The sequence below is a fragment of the Notolabrus celidotus genome, chromosome 14 (assembly GCF_009762535.1).
Source record: "Notolabrus celidotus isolate fNotCel1 chromosome 14, fNotCel1.pri, whole genome shotgun sequence".
In the NCBI taxonomy this organism is placed as follows: domain Eukaryota; kingdom Metazoa; phylum Chordata; class Actinopteri; order Labriformes; family Labridae; genus Notolabrus; species Notolabrus celidotus.
Window position 1 is genome coordinate 20936817 of NC_048285.1, and position 21497 is coordinate 20958313.

General features: G+C 41.1%; 2 protein-coding genes across 2 annotated transcripts in view; one reads left to right on the plus strand and one right to left on the minus strand.

Annotated features, from left to right (window-relative positions):
* The window catches only part of aadac (arylacetamide deacetylase), a 32393-nt gene extending 23524 nt beyond the window's left edge, over positions 1–8869 (minus strand). Inside the window, exons 1-3 of the mRNA XM_034700421.1 lie at positions 8800–8869; positions 8048–8201; positions 4619–4676 (exon numbers count right to left, since the gene is read on the minus strand). The gene's annotated coding sequence lies outside the window, so the exon portion shown is untranslated. The remainder of the gene's footprint in view (positions 1–4618; positions 4677–8047; positions 8202–8799) is intronic.
* igsf10 (immunoglobulin superfamily, member 10) lies at positions 8018–21018 on the plus strand. Its single transcript, XM_034700415.1, has 9 exons — positions 8018–8223; positions 10355–10484; positions 11066–11456; positions 12043–12810; positions 12992–14737; positions 14823–16406; positions 16700–17603; positions 19021–19387; positions 19468–21018. The coding sequence occupies exons 1-9, from the start codon at positions 8018–8020 to the stop codon at positions 21016–21018; spliced, it is 7647 nt and encodes a 2548-aa protein (XP_034556306.1).
* The last annotated feature ends 479 nt before the right edge of the window (positions 21019–21497 follow it).

A 21497-nucleotide genomic window follows, 5' to 3' on the forward strand; every position in this document is an offset into this window, starting at 1 on the left:
TGGTTTTGTTTTATCTTAGTCTTCCAGACTCAAAAACTCAATACACATTGGCTTTTAACACTCACTTTTTACAGACATCACAATGACAATTTCCTGCTGATCTCAGAGCTGGAAAACAGAGATCCATCATAAACTTATCGAGCAGCATGCTGAGAATCTCATGCATTTGCTCACTCTGATGAGCGAATTGCATGTAGCCAAAACGCATCTCGTGAAAACTGTGATTTACATGCCCACTGACACAGAGGACAGCTGGTGACATGTTTGTAAATCAGAGATGACGAGGTCAATGCCAAATAGCCAGATGGATTTTGAACACTCCAAAAATATTTCTGGGTAAAAATATCACCAAGTTCCAAAACTAACTTTGGCTCAGTTTAGCAAGCAGCTAAAAGTAAGACATAAGCTATAACATTGTAGCGATACACTACCTGACATCCTGTAGTATCATGGCTCAGTTCCTTAATCACTGTTTTTTGAGTCCTGGATAGATTGTAACTCTTCTAGGGTCACAATAAAAGTCTTGTACTTAAATATATGTACTTTATATGGTAATCTTTATATCTAACAACTACATATTATGAATCAGATTATGAAAACAAATGTTTAACCAAACACTTCTGTGACGTCCTTTGAAATGAACAAATTCTTGGATGTAAAATGTAAAACAAGATCAACATCCTCATGAGTTGGAATATGTTTGACACATCAAAGCCCACTGCTGCTGAACATCTCTGGCCTGCTGTCAGAGCCTCGAACACAAACACCCATACATACATACATATATATAGCGTATAGCGTATGCATGCACACTGGGAAAACACACGTATCATTTGCACACACGCACTCACATCTACGTGTCAACTGTTAGAGTGAGAAGATGTCATGTTTCTAAAAGCTCCAGGAGGTGTCACAGCATGTCCCTGCACAAACACATATGAAGTATATTTGAGAGTGCAGCAGGGAAAGAAGCTGATAAATGTCAAGTAAAGTTTACTTAAGCCATAAGTTAAACAAAACTGCAGCACTCAATGTTACAACTCAAAACAAAGAACTGGGAATTCACAATAACTCCTAGATTGGTAGACAGGATTAACAGACAATATCTAATGACTGTGTATTTGGATATACCCATAACCGCTACATTATCATACTGAGGCTATTCATAAAACTACATTTTAAACAGATCCGGTCTTGGTCTTTGAAATACTAATACTTCCAAAATCATCAGGACAACCCAGTTTGTGCCAGAAGTGACGTATTGGGAAACTTCAACCACCTGTTATTCCCCTTGTCTAGTAGGAGCAACTAGTGCATTGCTCTATTTGATGAAGGAGTGGAGCTAAGACAAACAAAACAAGCGAGGCATTAAATAAACCTACTCACTCAACAACAGAAGGCCTCATTCGCAAAAAAAAAAAAACATCACACATGTTTCTAATCATAGCATCTGAGGCCAGCAGGGAGCAGAGGCTTACGTTGTCAGAGAAAAGGTCAGTGTCCCTCAGATAGAGGGTTAGGAGGTGTCTGAGGCTAGGCTGTCTAGGAGCTTGAGATGCTGGCACATGAACAGACCATTCATGGCAACTGGGGATAATTCAAGATAATTCTATTTACAGGTTCTGCAAAAAAAAGAAGCAGAGAGTCTTGGTTTCGTAGTATTGTCCACCAGTGTTTTAGAGGGTGCTGGTTGTAAGCAGGAAAACTGTCTGCCCAGAAAAAGTAAAAGGAGAAATTACAATCCATTGTAATGCAACCTCAAAACCATTTGGGAGTAATCTGACAACAATTTAGCTTAATTTAGGTCTTTAAAAATACATTTGCATTAAAGTGCAGCCAGCAATCTTATACATGATTTGTCAACACAAACCCCATTCCCTCTTCTCAGGCTAACAGTTGGACTGTACGCAACAGCAACACAAGGAAGCTGAAGTCTTGGCCAGTCCTGTCTTTTCACTAACTGCTGTCTGTACACCTCAAGCCCCAATGACGCTCATCAGACTATGCTGACTGGATTGGATGGATTGTGAGATTGGTGCTAGACAAGTAGACAAGATGATTAAGCGATCCATATTTGAATAGTAATACAATTTTATATACTGGTGATATAAAAAGAAGTTCAATGCAAAAGTACAAGAAACTGCAGTTCCTTGAGTGTCCACTTGAGGCTGACTCCAAAAGCCAATGAATCCCCATTATTATTAGCTATGCTAAGCTGCCAAACTTTACAGCAAATGTATCATGTGTACAGCCTGGTAAAAAAAACAGTTTCTGTTTTAATAACCAATTTCTGTACTCATGCACAGTTTATCTTTTTAGAAATCATACATTTGGACGATATTAATATGAAGAGTTTTAATATATTAGCTCAATTAGGGCAAGGTTGAGTCAACTGACAGGTGGGCGCGTTGTAGCTTTTAGCCAGGAGGCTAAATGCGTGCCTTAGCTCCACCCCCAGTCTTTTCGTTGGTTGGCCAAAAGCTTGGTTAAATCCCCATTTCCAATATGGCAACTGCCATTGGTCACTTCAAAACTCCTCTTCAGAAACCATTGGGTGACTACTTCAAGTTTGACGAGCCACTCTGTTCATCTGGTTCTCTTGTCTTCTCCAGTCTGATATCACAGCTACAGTCGGCAGCCACCACTGAGAGAGCGTCATTCTGTGGGTTACACAAGAGTAAACTAGTTATTTAACTCCAGATAGTTAATTAGTCACTGGTGTTGACTGTTAGGCTTTGATAACTTGGCATTTGCCAACCCTTTGCTGCTCCCAAGAACTGGGAATGGGTCCTACAACCAGTGTGATGAGGACTATAGCCTATAAACATGAGGCACCTGCTCTACCAAATGAGCTCAGCAAGCTGGCACCCCTTGTTTTTTAATTGGTGAAGAGTTATAACCCGTTCTTTGTTGTATTCTGTAACAACAATGCAATCAGACATTTAGGTTGTGATTATTTCTGTTGTTTGGGAACAATTGGGGACATATGTTTTTTGGAAACAGTAACACAAAAGAGTGATCCATCTTTATCATGAAGTTTCAACCAAACCTCTGAACTTAAATTGTTCCAGAAAACAAATCCCAGTGACCTTGTTTTGTTTACTTTATATATTAGAAAGACTTGTCATCACATCTTCATCGGTCTTGGCATCTGGCACCAAAACACAACATCTAAACGTCATGTGTTTGACTGACACAGATATAGTCTAAGCATGTTGACCCAAAAAGGCCAAAGGGCACATCAGTCTCACACAGGACAGCTGTGACTTGGTTGCCTCACATGACATTGATCAGCATGGTTAGGAAAACTGAGCTCCTTTCATCAGTACTGTTGAGAGTGAATGTAACCTGAATCAGCGTGAAGTCACATCACTGAATTCCTAGAACTACTCTCCCCTCACACAACACACAAACTTACACACTACTCCACTCTGCTCTGCTATAAACAAAGACAAACCAGAGCAAATTTCATGATAAGCATAAACACATTCAGTGCTTTTTTGTGTCATCAAGAGTCATTAAATCTCTTTAAGACTCAATGATATCCCTCAGGACGAGGAGGGTTGTTGATTTGTAACACATGGCTACAACCACAGACAAGAAACCAGCAATCCAGACTGGTCTTCTGTTCTAATACACAACCAGTTTGGACAACTTGGGAACCCAAATTCCACGAAGAGAGCAATCAGACATTGTGTGTTATGCTGAGTCAGAGCAAAAGACTTAAAAACAGATAGAGTGGGAAACAATTATTGGAGACTAGGCATCCTGTGTTTATTGTTTATTATAGTTAACTACTTCCATAAACACTTATTTTGCTTGAAAGTGAGAAAATAAAGGACACAGAACCACTAAATGATGTAAGAAACCCAGAGATTGACATCAGCTCAAATCTGCTTGCCTTTCTGATTTACGCTGCTTTGCGCAAACAAAGCAATTACAAGAGGGTTTACGCTCATTTAGGATGAGACTGACAACCCCAAGCTCATGCTGGCCTTGCATGACTGAGAATCAAATTCTAACAACCAGAGCAGATCCTGCTGGAGAGCTCCAGGCTATCCATGCAGAAATTGCAGCCCTTCTTCTGCTGGTGCTGTGTAAACCTTTGCTGTTAGAGCAAACCAATATGGGCTTAGTGTTAGGATCCTCAGTGTTAGCTTATTACAGCGTGAAACTGGAGAGAGCACACCTACAAACAGATGTTGAGAAACATATACCTCAGTGACATTGAAGTTTTATCAAAAAGTGCCACACCACTTTTTGGGTTCAACTTTTTCCATGTGTCAGCTGATATCAATTAGTTTGCACTGTAAATTCAAAATAGTCTTCCCCTACTGTATATCTGTCAAGTGCAAATAAGATAAGTGATGGGTATAAGTGTTCCGAAAGAAACAGGAGCCATAAAATGTGCTGAATTATTAGAGAGAATTCCACACGTGAGGAAAAACATGTCAAGGATGTTGAAAGAGCGTCTCATGTAAGGCGATATATTTTCCAAACCACGCTATTCCTGTCATTCGCCTCCCACCGAGGTGGGCCCCCAGTCATAACCCAGCAGAGAGAGTGTGAGGAGGCTGAGGCCAATGCAATATGTGTCTACAGATTCCTCAGAGCCTACCAGCTAGCTGTGACTTTTAACAGCCGACCCAGTTCCTCCACGCTTCCTTTAGCCCACACTGAGAAGAAAGAGAAGAAGGGAGCAATATTAGTTTATCATTCCCCACTGTCAGCAAACAAACTGTGAGGAATTTCCTTAAATCAAACAACATGTTGCTGAATCAAAGTCATTTTAAAACCAAGGGGGAGTCCTAAATTCAAGTTTCATAGCTTGAAGAATAATACAGCTGTCCTTGTAGTGCTCCATCATCTGGGGTTAATTAAAGCCAAAGAGAAACTGTTGGCCTGGCAACAAAAAGGATGGATCAGATTCAACTTTGTGATCAGAGGAATCACAAACAAACTAATCACTCTGTTTGTTGCTGGCCGCAAAGATAGCACATGCAATCACACACACACACAAAAAAAGAATCTCTTTGGTCCCATCATCTCTGCTGCTCGACCTCCAAAGCCCCTTCTCGAATATGAACCTTAAATCTTCAGCTCTTTTGAAGATATGGATCATGACGTAATTAACTCTATGATGCATCTTCCTCAAATAACATTCTTTTTGTCAGCAGAGTTAAATTTGTTTTCACAGAGGTTTAGAACCGGGTGTGAAATCCTGCTTAATTGAATTAAGCCTTCTCTATATTGCGATCTGGGGATTTAACAGCTTTGGAATTTGTTGTTTCTAAGAAAGCCTTGGTGAAGACTCCCACAATATTACAAATGATGGCCCTCCAGAGTGTGCCAATGTTGGTAAATCAAGTGTAACTCATTGACACATTTACAAGTTTCTCTTACCCACACAGTGACAATTATATTAGTCTTAATTTACAGTAGCAAGCACAAGAGCCAATCAGTTTATTGCTTTGTTTCTGGGTGGTAAATGCTGCTTTTTGATTTAAAAAAACCAAAACAGATTTAGTCACTATTTAAGATGAGAAGGGCAGTTTTGTTGTGCACATGTGCTGGTGTGTTGTCCAGATGTTCGAGTAAACAACACTGACAACACATGTGATGGAACACGGCAACCTGGCCTATGACCTGAAGTAGTTGATGAAAGGGATGCCCATAAATCCTCATTCCATGCAAATTAGTCATCTGCTAACAAATCTTCTACAAAGTTATGTGTTCTCTTTACAGCTCCCACTGTGGCTCAAATATTACTCAGATGTTACACTCTAGTGAGTAACAGTCCCCTCTGAAAATGGCCCCGTGTGTATTGTTGCCTGTGTGTGTGTGTGTGTGTGTGTGTATGTTGTTGTGGAACATTGATATCTATCCAAAGTGTGTTTCTTGATGTTTAACAATGTGGATGTGGGTTGAGGTGAATTGGTAGCCTTGTGAGAATAAGGAGGGAACTACATGTAGTATCTGGGAGCCCAAAATATACATTATGTGATTTAAAGACAGTAGTTTAAAGGGTACTGTTTCATGAATACTGTTTACATGTGAATACCTGAGAGATGTTGGCAGTGACACTAACAATGAGTCATCCAAAAACACGCTATCTTGAAGCTGGAGATCAGTTTGCACAGTCACACACTTCTATATAGGTTTGTTTAATGTCTGAAATCACTGCTGCAGGAGAGTACATCTCAGAACAATGAATAACTGTACGCTGATGATACAGTCTTTTTCATGCTCAATGGCAAATATCCCCAGAGAATGATACATTTGACATGGAAAACAGAGCAGGATGAGGTTCTTGTCAAAGAAACACCTATTGCACATGTGCAGGAACAAATTAGCAATGATCACTTTGACCACAAGGGGAGCCAAACTGACACAACCCAAAAATTCCTCACAGAAGCTTTAAAGGTACAATCACTGACCAGACCAAAGTGGGACACAGACACAGACTAGTGGACGAGAAGTCCTATGTGACACTTTTTTTAGAAAGAGTAATCTCAAACTTTGAATAAAACACTATTAATACATTCCACCTTAAGGTTTTGGATTTAGAAGTTAGGACATAAGAGACAGACTGATACAGTTAGTGTGCAAAGAACTGACAGTAGAATGTGAAGAAAAGGCTTTGCCTGTAAACATATTTGTTTGTGGGCACAGAAAGAGTTTTTTGTAGTGAAAAATAAGTGAAAATAATGAGATTTTGGAAAAAGACAAACATAAAAGTGACCTCCACATGTCTGGAATGATGGGTGGTTTGTGGTTTTTATTGTTAGCAGAACACATAAGTAAAAACAAAAGATTTAAATGACCCATTGAGTGGGAAAAGAAGAATGTTAAATTCTTATTTTGCTAATCTATGACAGATTTGTCTTTGACCATTGAGACCAAATGCTGCTTTGATCTGATAGTTTGTAGTGCACACTAGCCTGGAGTCCCTTTATACCAAGTCCAAATTTAATCATGCAGTACAATTTATCATCACAAAAGAGAGTTCAGATCAGGCAGATACATTTTCATTATTAAGGAGCTATGCTTGATAAATATCAAACATCAGGGAAGCATTTAGATTCTCTGTCCAAGATGCGCTTCTGTGCAAAACAATTTGATGACCTACTTCTAAAACCTAATAACACATGTCAAATATTATTGTCTTGGCTTCAAACTATAATTGAACCTTTGTCCAGAGCATTTTTCCTGTTGAGGAAGGTTTCTGAGTTTTTGATGGCTTTTAAAAGACTGTCAGATGCAAGGTGTTTCCAGGAGACCACTTCTCAGACTCTCCCACAGTTGCAGTTACTCTTAGGTTACGTTACAGCCGATTAGGGGGGAGGCAAGGGAGGGAGACCAAAGTGTGCGCTCGACTCCAGGCGCTCACACAGGCATGCCTCCCGTCCCTCTGCTCGTCAGACACAGAGGACTCATCAGAGGAATCAAATTGGAGAACTACTGACACTTAACGTGGACCTTTTACGTCTTTATCTGGATTATTTCATTCTTAAAGTGCGTTAGAACCACTTTCTACAGGTTCTGAAGTGGGGTAAGAAAAAATAAAGATAGAATTTATTGAAGTAATACAAACTATCTTCCAGTGAATGCATGTTTGAGATTTTTAATCAAACGTTGCATGTAGTTGGAGTCTCTTTGACTCAATCAATTACCATTTCTAATTTTTGTGCATTTCTCAAAATGTTATCCTTAATCCATACTGCCCATAAAGTCCTAAACAAATATGATAAAAACAAAATTATGTCTTTGAATTGTAAAAAGTCTTTGATGTGATAAAACTTGGATTTCTTTAGAGTGTATAGAAGTATCTAAATATTGGACATTCTGGTCTTATCCAATCATTTATCTGTTATTGAGATATATTTATTATCTATCTGTCCATCATCGTTATTGGGAGTAACACTATGTCTGGCTCTGCAGGTGTGTTTCATTAATGTTGCAGCACAAAGTGTAGATCCCCCTGTTTCATGCAGCTGCGACCCCATCCCCATGCACAATGAGTGTGTGTGCCTGCAAAACTTCATACCTGTGGAGGAGGCTGCTTGAGACTCTGTTGTTCTTGGCTGCCATGCTGCTGCTGGTGAGAGGAGACTGCCCCAAATCATGCGCCTGCCATGTTCCTACTGAAGTGCACTGCACCTTCAGATACCTGACCGCAATACCTGACCACATCCAGCCAGCTGTGGAAAGAATTAACCTGGGGTGAGCTTTAGTTTTCTTTTCAGCTTTTAGCAGAACGGAGAACACGTGTGACAGAAGCCCCAGAGGAAGAGTTAATGATTGATTGATTGATTGAGGCACAGGCTGCAGCAGCAGAAACATAAATAACAAGAATCAAATGTTGGTTATTGCTTTTTCACAGTTTAAACCAACATACTGAGCAATTAACTATCAATGGTGGTAAAAAAAAAATTTAAAAAGAGAGAGCATGCCGAAAATGCAATCAAAATCGAGAAGGACCCACATGAAGTTGTCATTTGTTTGCTATCGCAGTCATTAGCAAACTTTAACTTAGCTTAGACATCGCCGAGTACTTTATGAAGGGTACGCTAGCTAATGACTATCTTAATTACCTCACCAGGTTTTTCTTTATTTAACGCACAATTTACAACAACTACCAACTACTATAGCTTCACAGTGCTGCTGTCTTCACTGCTGAAAAACTGGAAGCATCAAGCCTCTGGTCCTAATTCATAGCTACTAGCTAGCAAACTGATGTACTAATAGTCTGTGAGAACGCTCAAAGTTGGGCTTTGTTGTCCATTACTGTGCCCTTACCACATCCTGCGAGCTGTGCAAATAATCAAACTGGGGTGAGCTTTGCTTTTCCTTTTAGCTTTAGCGGAACACTGCAGTGGAAGGTTTATTGATCAATTGATTCAGCTGCAAACTAAACAAGCAGCAGAAATATTATGAAGAGCCAAATATTAGCTTCAGCCATGTTAGCCTTTAAACTATCACACTGAGCTACTAATCATAAATAAATGAATGAATAAATAAATGAATAAATTAAAGGTAAAAAATGACTCCAAACGTTAGAGAAATGGTGTACTCTGACCGTTACAGTCATTGGCAAACCTTAATTAGCTCTAATGTTAGCTATGCACTTCAAGGTAAGATTAGCTAGCTTTCTAACCAAGCTTGTCTTTCTTTTTACTTTTAATGTTAATTGTATTACAATTGCCAATTACTGTAACCACAAGAACTGCTGAAAACATGCAAAAACTTGAGTCAGTTTTCCGTCCCGCCCTGCCCACTAGCTAGCCAGCTGCTGTGCTAATAGTGAGTGAGAAAGCTAAAATGCGTTGCTGTAGTTTGGTTTCCAGTATTGTGTCGCTGAGTGAAGATAAATGAGCAAATACTATATAAAGCAACATGTCAGTGACATGTAAGCTAGCCCCACCTTAGTGGTGTAGGAGTTAGCTATCATGCTCTCAAAATGCTGAAATTCTAAACGTTTTTAATTCTTATTCCTGAAGTCTATCTTCAACACAGAAAAAAAAAATCATTTATGGTTTTATCCCACAGGTGTTTTTATTTCATTTGCCATATTACATCCCTTCTTGAGCTATTGCCATACCAGTATTAAACATTTCCACTGCAGTTACTCTGCCTTGTCACAGCAGGATTATCCCAGGTGTAATCAATAAGATTAATAATGAATGCATTCCATTCAGCTTCTGCTGCCGGTGTACTGGCTAAATGGCACGTCCTTGGGGCACGTATGGAAGCCTTTAAAATACTGTGGTTTTTGTGCTAAGACTTGTCAAAAAATGTCTTGTGTAATCATAAAATATCTGACAAATAGGACCAGATGTTAAAGACTCTTGGTCTCTAGTTTACTGAAACAAATGAGGAGCAAATTTTGGAGTAATCAAGCCTGCAGGACTGTTTGTGTGTGAGCAAGATTCCAGTGTTTTTTACCAATCACAGAGGGGGATACACCTTATCCATCACTTTTTTATTAGCAAATCCACTGAAAAAAATCAAAATAATGAAGAATAACTTCAACAGCCATAACAGTCATGACCACAGGAACATATATATTTTTTTTAAATTGGAAACTATCACAATTGACAACAAGTTATAATGAATATTGGCTAAAAACTAAAAAGTTTTTTTTTTGTATAAAGAAGAAATAGGAATGGTAATGATCATTACTCCGTGCAACTGATACACAATATTTTAATGTTAACATTAAAAGTAAAACACACTGCTCAAGTGTTCTCATTGTTATCATCTGAGTCCTCTTCTCATGACCATGTGAATATGAATACTTCATTGGTATCTGTCCATAAGCCTGAAGTCTTTTGTTTTATTCCTCTGCTTTCAGGTACAACAGTATAACTGTCTTGAGAGAAAATGATCTTTTGGGACTTGAGAACTTGGAGTTGCTGATGCTGCACAGCAATACCATCCACAGTATTGAAGATCGAGCCTTCCAAGAACTCAAGTCTTTACAGGTTAAGAAATATGTTTATTAGTCTCTTGTAAATAAATTACATTTCTCTCTTCCATAATGGCTAAACCAGGTCACTATACTGGAATGTCAAAAGCATTCAGTCAAAAAGTTGATCCATCTCTGAAAAATGTGCCTTTTTGTGTTACATTGTATTCTTAAAGCTCCTTTGAGATGTTTTTTGATGTTAATGAAGTAGACTGATGCCTATACATGACATAAAGAAAAATGAAGCCATCAGAAATAAGATTAATTATTCCTATGTAGTTATTTTAAAACCCCTACTATGAGGTAAGTGTTAGAGTAGGCAATAGATAGTTTTCTACTAAAACAGAGGTTTGTTTTTCCAATTTCCCACACCAAAAATACATTGTGAAGTGCAGGTCAGAAATTTATATTAAATAAGGATACGATTTTTAATGAGAAAATACCACACAAGTACAGGACAAGATCAGATAAGACATGAATCTTCTCAATTTGGTCTAGAGGGCGCCAAAATTGGCACAAACCAAAAGGTATCACTGGAGCTTTACGTTAAAAAATCTCTTGAATGATGCTTTCAGCTTCTGAAATATGTTCTCACAGGTCCTTAAGATGTCCTTCAACAAAGTAAAGGAAATCAACAAAGAAACGTTCAAAGGCCTAGACAGTCTACTGAGACTCCACATGGATCACAACAACATTGAGTTCATCAGCCCTGAGGCTTTCTACGGCCTTACCAAGCTGCAGTTGGTCCATCTGGAGGGTAACCACCTCCAGCAGCTCCACCCAGACACATTCATCACACTGAGACACAGCGAAGTGTTCAAGGTGTCCTCAGTGAGAACCATCCATCTGTCAGACAACCTCCTTTCCACTCTGCCTGCAGATATTTTCTCAGGCTGCAGCCAGTTAGAGAATCTCTTCCTCCATGGCAACCCATGGATGTGTGATTGTCGTATGAAGTGGTTTACAAAGTGGTCACAGAGGAACACAGGTGAGGAGTGTGTGTTTGCTTTGATGCTCTCTGAAAGCATTTAGAGAGGTGTCATGTCATAAAATGTTAACAAGGGAAGAGAGCCCCTTCTGTCTTAATGACGGAATTAGCCTGAATTAAACCTTTGTGAACAGACATTTGCTTGCAGCTATAATACGACACATCTGGTTAAGTTGCATATTGCATTTGTCCTAAATAGGTCTTTCAACCCAGACTTTTGAAGTGGTATTTTTGTTCTCCTGCAAACTAATAGGACATGTGATTCTGTCTAAAGCAAGAAAGACACATCTAAGGGAAACATTTAAAATGTTGTAGGAACATAACTGTGGGCAGAGATCATATCTTTTTGTCATTGTTCAGGCTAAACAAAACATAGAGGAACATAAGTTATACTCTTTTATTTAATACTTGGCAACAAAATAGAGAACTCATAAATGATAAATATGTATGTTGATGATGGGTTTGTGGGTTCACAAGTTTTACAGATCAGTTTTGGTTTAGCTGCCCCCATTAAAGGAAACTATAAATGTCCTTTTCTAACATGGCAACAACTTAATTCTAAACAACTTGATTTAATTGTTTCCAGGTGTACTAAAATGCAAACGGGACCGGAGATATCCAAGAGGCCAGCTGTGTCCTGTTTGTGAAAATCCTGCTCCTTACCACAACAGGCCTCTATCCCTTCTCCCAAGTGATGCCTTCACATGTGCCAAACCCTGGATCCCACCTCATCTAAAGCAGAAAAACATCAGCCTGGACGAGGGGGACTTCACTCCAGTTTCCCCAAAGGACTTCATTGCCCCTCTGGGCTCCATACAAATGAACCTGACAGACCAGTTTCACAGTGATGCCAGTCTTTCCTGCACTGTCCAGAGGCCCTCTGAGTTTGAGAACCTAACTCAAACTTGGGAGGAGGAGGAGGGAAACAATGTGACAACTCTTACCACTGGCATAACAACATATTTAGTGTGCAACGTTGACCATGAGCATATACAGCAGCTGTGGCAGATACTGGCCAGCTACAGTGACTCTCCAATGAGACTCGAGAGAGGCATAATGCTAGCCAGAAGCCCTGAGATGATTTACAGGTATAGTCAAATGAAAACAGAGGAGGGAGAGGAAAGAATCCACACAAACATTGAGGCTGAGATTAAGGCCTCACCTGCATGGTTGATGCAGGGAGATGTTAGTTTCCAGCTTGACCGCACTACGACCACTTTCTCTACTTTGCATATTAAGTACCAGTCTATAGTGAACCTGCGTGTGGAAAACAGATCACCAAAGAGGGACCGCTATTCTTGGACCATGATAAAGCGAGATAATCAAACCAAGACTGAGCACGCTGTAACTACAGGTGAGCAATAGAGCTTAACCCTTAAAACAACTGTGGGTGACATGAAATTAACTTAAGTCTTAAAATGATTAATTCTAGCAAATGCATAAAAAACAATGCATAGTTTATATTGCTGAAGCAGGGAGATTTTTGAAGAAACTTGAATTACTTCAATAAAGTATTTGTTTTATTTCTAACATAGGTGGTGTGGCACAATTAAGTTGCCAAATCCGTGGTCATCCAAGGCCCTTGTTGGAGTGGATTTTACCTGATGGGAGTAAAGTAAGAGCCCCTTTCTCCAGTGAGGACAGCAGGATCATCATCAATGCCGAAGGAAAGCTCACTATAAGGGGTGCAGACGCCTCAGACACAGGCATCTACCGGTGCATTGCCACAAACTACCTGGATGCGGACATCATGATCTTCCGGGTGACAGTTCTGTCCCCTGATGTGGAAGAGGCTGAGGTCAATGGTGTTCAGCTCTCACAGCCACTGGGGAGTAATCTGGTTTTGGACTGTGGCTATTCAGGGAGTACCAAGGCCTCGGCACAATGGATCCTCCCTGATCACTCGGTACTGGACAAGTCTCAAGGGAATAGGAGAGTGTTTGAGAATGGAACCTTGCTGATTCAGGGTCTCACAGAGAGAGACAGAGGGTTTTATAGGTGTTTGGTTGCTAATGACTTGGGAGTTGACCTTCTCGTGTCTCAGGTGACAGTGACTGACGAAAGGCCTGGTGGGGTAGCAGTATTAGACGATGGAGGATCAGGAATGGAAATGGAGGACAATGTTGACCCCAGCTTGACTGAAAGCACAAATACTCTACAAGAGATCCCTCCCTCCAGTCCTTCTGACAGAACCAGTCAGGAATCTAGAACCCTTACCTCAGATAAACCGTACCCGAGACTTAGGTCACATGGTAGAGGTACTGGAGGTAGACTTGGACAGCGAAGAAGGGGGCCCATCAGCAATCGCCGCATCTGGAGTAGTAGGGTCTTTGATAAAACTTCAAGGAAAGTAGACCCAAAGAAATTTGCTGAATTTATGAAAAAGGCCCAAGATGGATCAAAAATAAAGAGTGACAGTGAGAGTGAGGATGTTAAAGAAGCAGATTCAAACAGGGATCTCTCTGGTGATGGTGAAATTGGTTCTGGTGAGGATAATGAAGATCAGCTTATCACCATGTCAAGGGTTCTCCCACCAACTACAGATAATCTACAGAGAGGCAGGATATTCGGCACAACAGAGGATACAAATACACTAACAACAGAGTCATACATGCAGTCAGATTCTACATCAGCCATGCCACCATTCACACACTACTCAGCAGAAAGTAGTGAAAGTCAAAGTGATGCAGTTACACCATATTTTTCAAACAACAAAGGATTACCTGAAGTAGATGAGAACACTGAGTTTTATACCCTGGAAAGAACTACCAAGCCAGGCTCAATCAGGAGCCAACTCACTGTGACGGACTCATCACAAGAAACTCAGCTCCAGTTTTCAGGTGAACAACCTTCAGATCCAGAAACATCCACAAGTACTGCACTCACGTTCACCACAGACCCTAATGTCACTCCAATGGGGGATGGCCCAGACTCAGTGGAGCTCATCATTCACACATCCACAGACCCAGACAGTCAGACCACATTCACAGCTGTCACTGCAACAGAGAGACAGAAAGATGAGATAACCCTCCACACTACCCAGACCATCAAATCCCCACGCTTGCCTCCAGGATCCACCATCATCTCCAGTCAGCAGATCCATATCATCCCAAACAAGAGTGGCAGAGCGGGTGGCCGAAGGAGGACCTTCCAAGGGCGCAGGAGGATCATTAAGCCCAACAGGATAACTGACATACAGTCCTTTATCAATAAACTCAAACAGCCCTTGGTGAGGAATGAGGGGAATGCAACAGTTCCATATAAAATTGAGCTGTCCACAGGTAAGCAGCCTTATTTTGTGAGAGAAATGTTGGTGGTGTGCTTCTTTTACTGATATTTTGCGTTTCTGTTTCCTCTTCCTCCTAGACTGCAACTGTGATGAAGACAATAAGAAGACCCATCTACATGTGGTCACACCGACAGGTCATTCCAGTTCAACTATACGCCTATCGGAGAGACCTGCCTCTACAACGAACCCTGCATCTTCTACAGCAAATTATTATATTACTTCAAAAGCCCCCTTTATGCATACACAAGCAAAGCTAGAAGCTTCCAGTGGCTACATAACCTCTGCAGATGCCCCTAATTTCTATATTACAATTGATCCATTGACCTTAAATAAGGAACCATTAATCTCCTCCACAACTGCTACTACTACGACAACTGCCTCAAAGGTTATTCGTGGTAGAATCCCATGGAACAGGCTGTTTGGAGGCAAAGACAAGGAAGCAATACTGGGCAGGCTAAGAAAGCCAGTGATCACACAAAGAACCTCAACTACAATTGCACCCACAACAGCGACCCCAACCACAACTCCTATGGCTTTGCCTACCAGCATTGCAAACTCACTAGCTGAACCGGAGACTCTGTCCCCGTCAAGACATCCAGGTAGTAAGGAGGGTTCATTAGATGATGACTATGAGGATTTGTCTTCAGCAGATTCTGAGGTTCCAACACAGGGACCAAGCATTCAACTTATTGCCACAACCAGTGCACCGTATTACTCCAGATCCTCAACCACTGCTGAAACACCCCCAGAATCACAAACCCTACCTTCCCCACCCACCATCCAACCACCCTCAAAGGGAAATACTGATGAAGCAATATCATCAGGTTCAGGAGGTCTACCTGATAACTGGTTTGGGAGCCGACGGAGGCCTGATGGGACAAGAAGACAGCAAGGACGGAGAAGGAGACCCTTTAGGGGAAGGAGACCCTTCAAGAAACCGGCAAGCACTGAATCACAACCTACTACCACAACTGAGTCTTTAACTACAGAGATAATAACTATGAGAACCACAAAGGAGGCAACCCGACTACCACAGCAAACTGTTTCACTTCATAATCCCCTTTTTACACCTACTAAGAAAGAAGACAGAACTCTGGTAACTATGCCCACTGACCAAAAGAAGGAAATTGATTTGTATGATGAATTAGACTGGAGCACATCTAGCAGTTTACCAGTTTATACTACAACCAAGACACCCTTGATCCCCTCATCTACATTTACCCCAGCTACCACAACCATGCCAGCTACCACAAAAAGACCTGCAACAACCGCTTGGGCCAGAGTCCACAGCAACATCAGACCACCAGTGCAAAGGGGAAATAGCTACATCACTGACAGAACACCAATAAGGAGATTCAAACCTACTGTGCAAAGCAGCGGTTCCAGAGACACTGCAGATAAAGTCCTTACTATTGATACGATGACCATCTTTACAGCTGAGCAAGGCTACACTGATACTGGCATCAGTGAAGTTGAAGCTACAAGTGCCAGTTTCCCTGTTTTTGAACCAACTACAAAGGTCGTGACTGGCAAGCCTAAAATTGTTGGGGGCAATGCAGCTAGCTTTACAGTGTTATCCAACTCTGATGCTTTCCTGCCGTGTGAGACAGTTGGAAACCCTGAACCAGCTGTGACCTGGAGACGCTTATCTTCAAGTACAGGTACAAAACCAATTTACCCTGTACTACAAGTTGTTTGACTGTTGCTTGGAGTGATAGATATATTCCAGATCTGTTTTAGTTAAAAAAAAAAAAAAAGCTTATGTATGTTGTATTTTGTGTTCTTTCTTACATGAAATAACAACACAGCACCAATATTTACAAAAAGAAATCATTGAACAATACAAAGGTTATCAAAAAAACATAGGGAATAAATTAGAATAAGTTAAAGTTATGCATGTTTTAAAGTTGAATTTTCTTAAAATATACATGTATATTTTTTCTTTTTTCTTCAGGAAGCACCATCACAATTTCAGGGAGAATGGGCAAGTTTGAGGTGTTGAATAATGGCACACTGTTGATCCAGAATGCCAATATAAAGGATCGTGGTCAGTACCTCTGTATTGCTGAGAATGATCATGGATCAGACAAACTTCTTATCACCCTCTCTGTTGTGGCCTACCCTTCACGCATCCTGGAACCAAAAATACGTGACATAAAGTCTCATGCAGGAAACACTGTAGAGATGAAATGTAAAGCTGAGGGTCGGCCCACGCCTGCAATATCATGGATCCTGGCCAACCGAACCCAGGTCAGGGGTCAAAACACAGAGAAAGGAAGGGTATCAGTATCTGCTGAGGGAACTCTTGTCATCGAGCAGGTGTCAGTTTATGACAGAGGTCATTATAAATGCATCGCCAGCAATCCAGCTGGAGCTGACACTGCTACAGTCCGACTGCAAGTGGTGGCAGCACCCCCAGGCATTAAGGAGGAGAAACGTCAGCAGGTAAAAGCTGGTGTAAGCCAAAACTTGTGGATTCCCTGCACTGGCCTAGGAAGCCCACATCCCACAATGCACTGGGTCCTCAATAGTGGATCAACAGTCCGACCTTACACACCTACAAGTAATCCAAGGATATCTGTTCATGTCAATGGAACCCTCTACATTAAGGATGTAACTCTAGCAGACAATGGGAAATACGAATGCATTGCTACCAGTTCAACTGGCTCAGAGAGAAGAGTGGTGACACTGATAGTTGAAAAACAAGAATCTGCCCCTCAAATAGTGGAGGCAACAAAGCTTATGACAGAGTTGGTCTTTGGGGACCAGCTGAGACTTGAATGTTCAGCTACAGGAGACCCCAAACCCAGGATCATGTGGAGGCTGCCGTCTAGAGCTGTGGTGGACCGGTGGCACAGGTAAAAATACACTGAGTAGCAGATGGTAGCATTTACAGTTCCAGTATTGGTGAAAGCTAAAACAGAAACAGATAATAACATCCTGACTGTTTTAGGGCCACAAGAAACTTACAAAATGAGACTCCTGTATATTGTATTCAAAGGTACAGGGTGTAGAATTTAGCAGCATTAAGTCAAACAGACTTGACAGTAATGGAATATAATATTTGTAAGTATGTTTAAATTAGTGAATAATCACCTGAATATTAGAATCGTTTAGATTTTTCTAAGCTTAGATTGAGCCTTTTTTATCTACATGGGAGTGGGTCCCCTCCCATGAAGCCCGTCATCTTGATCCACCATGTTTCTACAGTAGCACAGAATGGAGGAACTAGTATTATATGCATTTTGGTAGTTTGTGAGTGGCCATGTGAAATGCACCAGTGGAACGATGAAGAGGAGAAGGGTTGTTGTGTGTAAAATAATTTGTATTGATAGACCATTTTGATGGTAAAAACTTGACAAATGAAGGATCATAATTATCATGCATCACTGGAGCTTCTAGTCCTTGGAGGCCACTGACAGCAGGGGTGAGCAAGGGAGTGTTACATTCTAGAGTATGACCTCGATATCATTAAATATTCCCATTTCAATGCACTGTACCTTTAAAGGAGTGTTTCTACTACTTCTACAAAAGGCTTTACAGAATAACACATTTTGTAGCCAAACAACAGCTGAGGTTTCAGACATAGATTTAGAAATAGCTTAAAAGGTAACATCTTATTGGATAGCTGCATGTGAAATATTCTTTTTCTTCAGCACAGAAAACCATAAAGGATGAAATGACCATACTGTAGCTGTAAACAGTTTGAATGACCTTCCTCTATATACATGTTTTTTTATTGTCAAGAAACACATAATAATACTGTTCCAGTGTTTTTGAAGTCATGGCCAAAGGCCTCTCTCTGTGTAATGGTCAGTCCATAAAATCTGACGTCTCTTCAACTCTTGCTGGGATTTATTGTACATGTCTGTTTGCAGTTAGCAGTTGCTTAGGTTTTCCATTGATAGTGTCTGTAAGTTCAAAAATCTCTTTGTAGGTGCATTGGTCTCATAAGTTTTTTTCATTTATGTGTTCATTCTTCATTTCTTGTTCATTCTAATGCACGTACATTCTTTGTCGACCCATGCTATTGACATGAATGATGATTTGGTAATACAAAAGACACCGTTTTGTAGAACGGTTAAGTAAGTATTTTCACTGAGTAAACTTTACTTTTCTTGGAGTATCCAGTTCAAACCATGCCTTTGTTACCATGTTTAAAACGAATAGCCCATACAGAAACAAAATATTCCTGTATGTCACTTGCCCTCATGTTCAACATCAGTAAGTGGTGCTCATTTACTAACTGCCAATTTTTTTCTTGCATTTCTCCAGGATGGGCAGCAGAATTCAGGTACTAGATAATGGTACTCTAACTGTAAGCAGTGTCAGTGATAAAGACGCAGGAGACTATCTCTGTGTGGCACGGAGTAAAATTGGAGATGATCTTCAACTTGTGAAGGTCAGTGTCTCAATGAAAGCAGCTAAGATAGAGCCTAAGCTCTATGAAAAGAAGCAGGTACCCTATGGTAAAGACCTGAAAGTTGACTGTAAAGCCTCAGGAGCCCCAAAACCAGAGATCTCTTGGGGTTTACCAGACGGTACAGTAGTCAACAGCGCTCTTCAGTCTGATGCCAGCAGTGGAGGAGGACGAGCTCGCCGCTACACTCTTTTTGACAACGGAACTCTTTACCTAAACCAGGTATATTATTGTATGTTACTTCATCTTTATAACATAAATACCTTTCAGAACTTTAACAACATTTTATCATACCTCCACAGGTTGGTATGTCAGAGGAAGGAGACTACACCTGCTATGCTGAGAACCAAGGAGGCAAGGATGAAATGCATGTCCATATCAGTGTGGTGACTGCTCCCCCCAGGATACGTCCATCCAGCCAAAGTTATGCTAGAATAAAGCCTGGAGGAAACATTCGCTTTGACTGTGAAGCACTTGGGGAACCAAAACCCAAGATACTGTGGATACTGCCATCCAATGATGTCATTGCAGCATCTAATGAACGCTACCTAATGCATGTCAATGGTTCTTTGGGAATTAGGGATGTGAAGCTTATCGATGTAGGGGAGTATGTTTGCATTGCTCGCAACCTAGCTGGAGAAAAAAGAAATGTCTACATGCTTAACATAGATGGCAATCCACCAGTGATCAATGGGCACCGGCAGAATAGGACTGTAGTCAAAGATGTGGCTGCTAAATTCTCCAGGAAATTAATAGAGTGTACAGCCGAGGGCAATCCCATTCCTAGTATCACATGGATTATGCCAGATAACATCTTTCTGAAAGCACCATACTTTGGCAGCAGGATTAATGTTCACCATAATGGGACATTAGAGATTCGGAACGTGCGGCCAACTGATACAGCAGAGTTCATTTGCATAGCAAGGAATGATGGAGGAGAGGCAGTGATGGTGGTGCAGCTGGAGGTTACCAGTATGCTTCAAAGGCCCATTTTCAAGAACCCCTTTAATGAACGCATTGTGTCTCGCTTTGGGAAAACAACAGTTTTGAACTGCTCTGCTGATGGACGCCCAACCCCGGAGATTATATGGACTTTCCCTAATGGCACACGGGTCACCGGTGAACACCACCATGACTCTCAACACCGCCTAGGCAATGATGGAACTTTGGTCATCTACAACCCTCGCAAAGAGGACGCTGGGAAGTACCGTTGTGGTGCCAAGAATTACCTGGGGTACATCGAGAAACTAATAGTTTTGGATGTTGGTGAGAAGCCTTACATTTTGACGAGGCCTAGGGGCATCATTCGCAGTATGGTTGAAGAACCTCTCTTCCTTCACTGTCTATCTGATGGCAGTCCTAGACCCAGAATTTACTGGACCATTCCAGCTGGCCACACTCTTACTCGGCCTCAAGTACTTGGGCGCTACCAGTTACTAGAGAATGGTACTTTGGTTGTTCAGGATACTACTCTCCATGACCGAGGGAACTACATCTGCAGGGCTCGTAACGATGCTGGGGAGGCTGTGCTCACTGTCCCTGTTGTTATCATTGCCTACCCACCACGGATCACAACAGTCCCATCTCCCAATGTGAAGGCAATGACTGGGACACCTATTCACCTCAACTGTGCTGCTATTGGGATCCCCAAACCAGAGATCACCTGGCAGCTCCCTGATCATTCCATTCTGACTGCAGCCAAACAGGGCAGACCTTTGGGTAGTGAACTGCTCCATCCTCAGGGCACACTGATCATCCAGAGGTCCACACCCTCAGACTCTGGCACATATAAGTGCCTGGCAAAGAACAGCTTGGGCACAGACTCAAAAGTCACATTTGTACAAGTAATATGAGACAAAGATGACATTGGGAGGACAGAGATACAGAATAGCACATTAACAAACCAACCACCTTGTGCCTGTGAGTTACTTGTTTCACACATGCTTTGCGAGGAGGATTGATTTGCAAAGACGTGGAATGGAATTTAAAAAATGACAATTGTGGATTAAAAAAACATGACACAGCACAAGGAGGGAAATGAAAAAGACACTTTAAAAGGGAGAAATGTTATTTTTAAACTGGGAGACACCAGTCAGGAGAATGGAATGGCTTTGTTTTTCTTTGTTGTTGTTGTTGTTGTTTCTTTAACTTTGGTCCCTTTGTAAATTCAAAGATGTTTTCTAATATGGGCTGTCTCATGGGTGCAAAAGAGCCAGTGCAGAGTCAAACTAAAGCTGAATTATCTGGGTTGCTATTACTGCACATAAAGTGAAACTACATTTGGAGGGGAAAAATCTTTGCAACATATCGATAGAAAGAAATCAAGGCTCCC

What these genes read in the sequence shown, in the direction of transcription:
- igsf10 (XM_034700415.1), top strand. Translation starts at nt 8,018, where the DNA reads ATGAGTGTGTGTGCCTGCAAAACTTCATACCTGTGGAGGAGGCTGCTT. An exon ending in ACGCTTATCTTCAAGTACAG is followed by an intron (nt 16,407 to 16,699) that starts GTACAAAACCAA and finishes TTTTTTCTTCAG; the next exon opens with GAAGCACCATCACAATTTCA. An exon ending in GTGGTGGACCGGTGGCACAG is followed by an intron (nt 17,604 to 19,020) that starts GTAAAAATACAC and finishes GCATTTCTCCAG; the next exon opens with GATGGGCAGCAGAATTCAGG.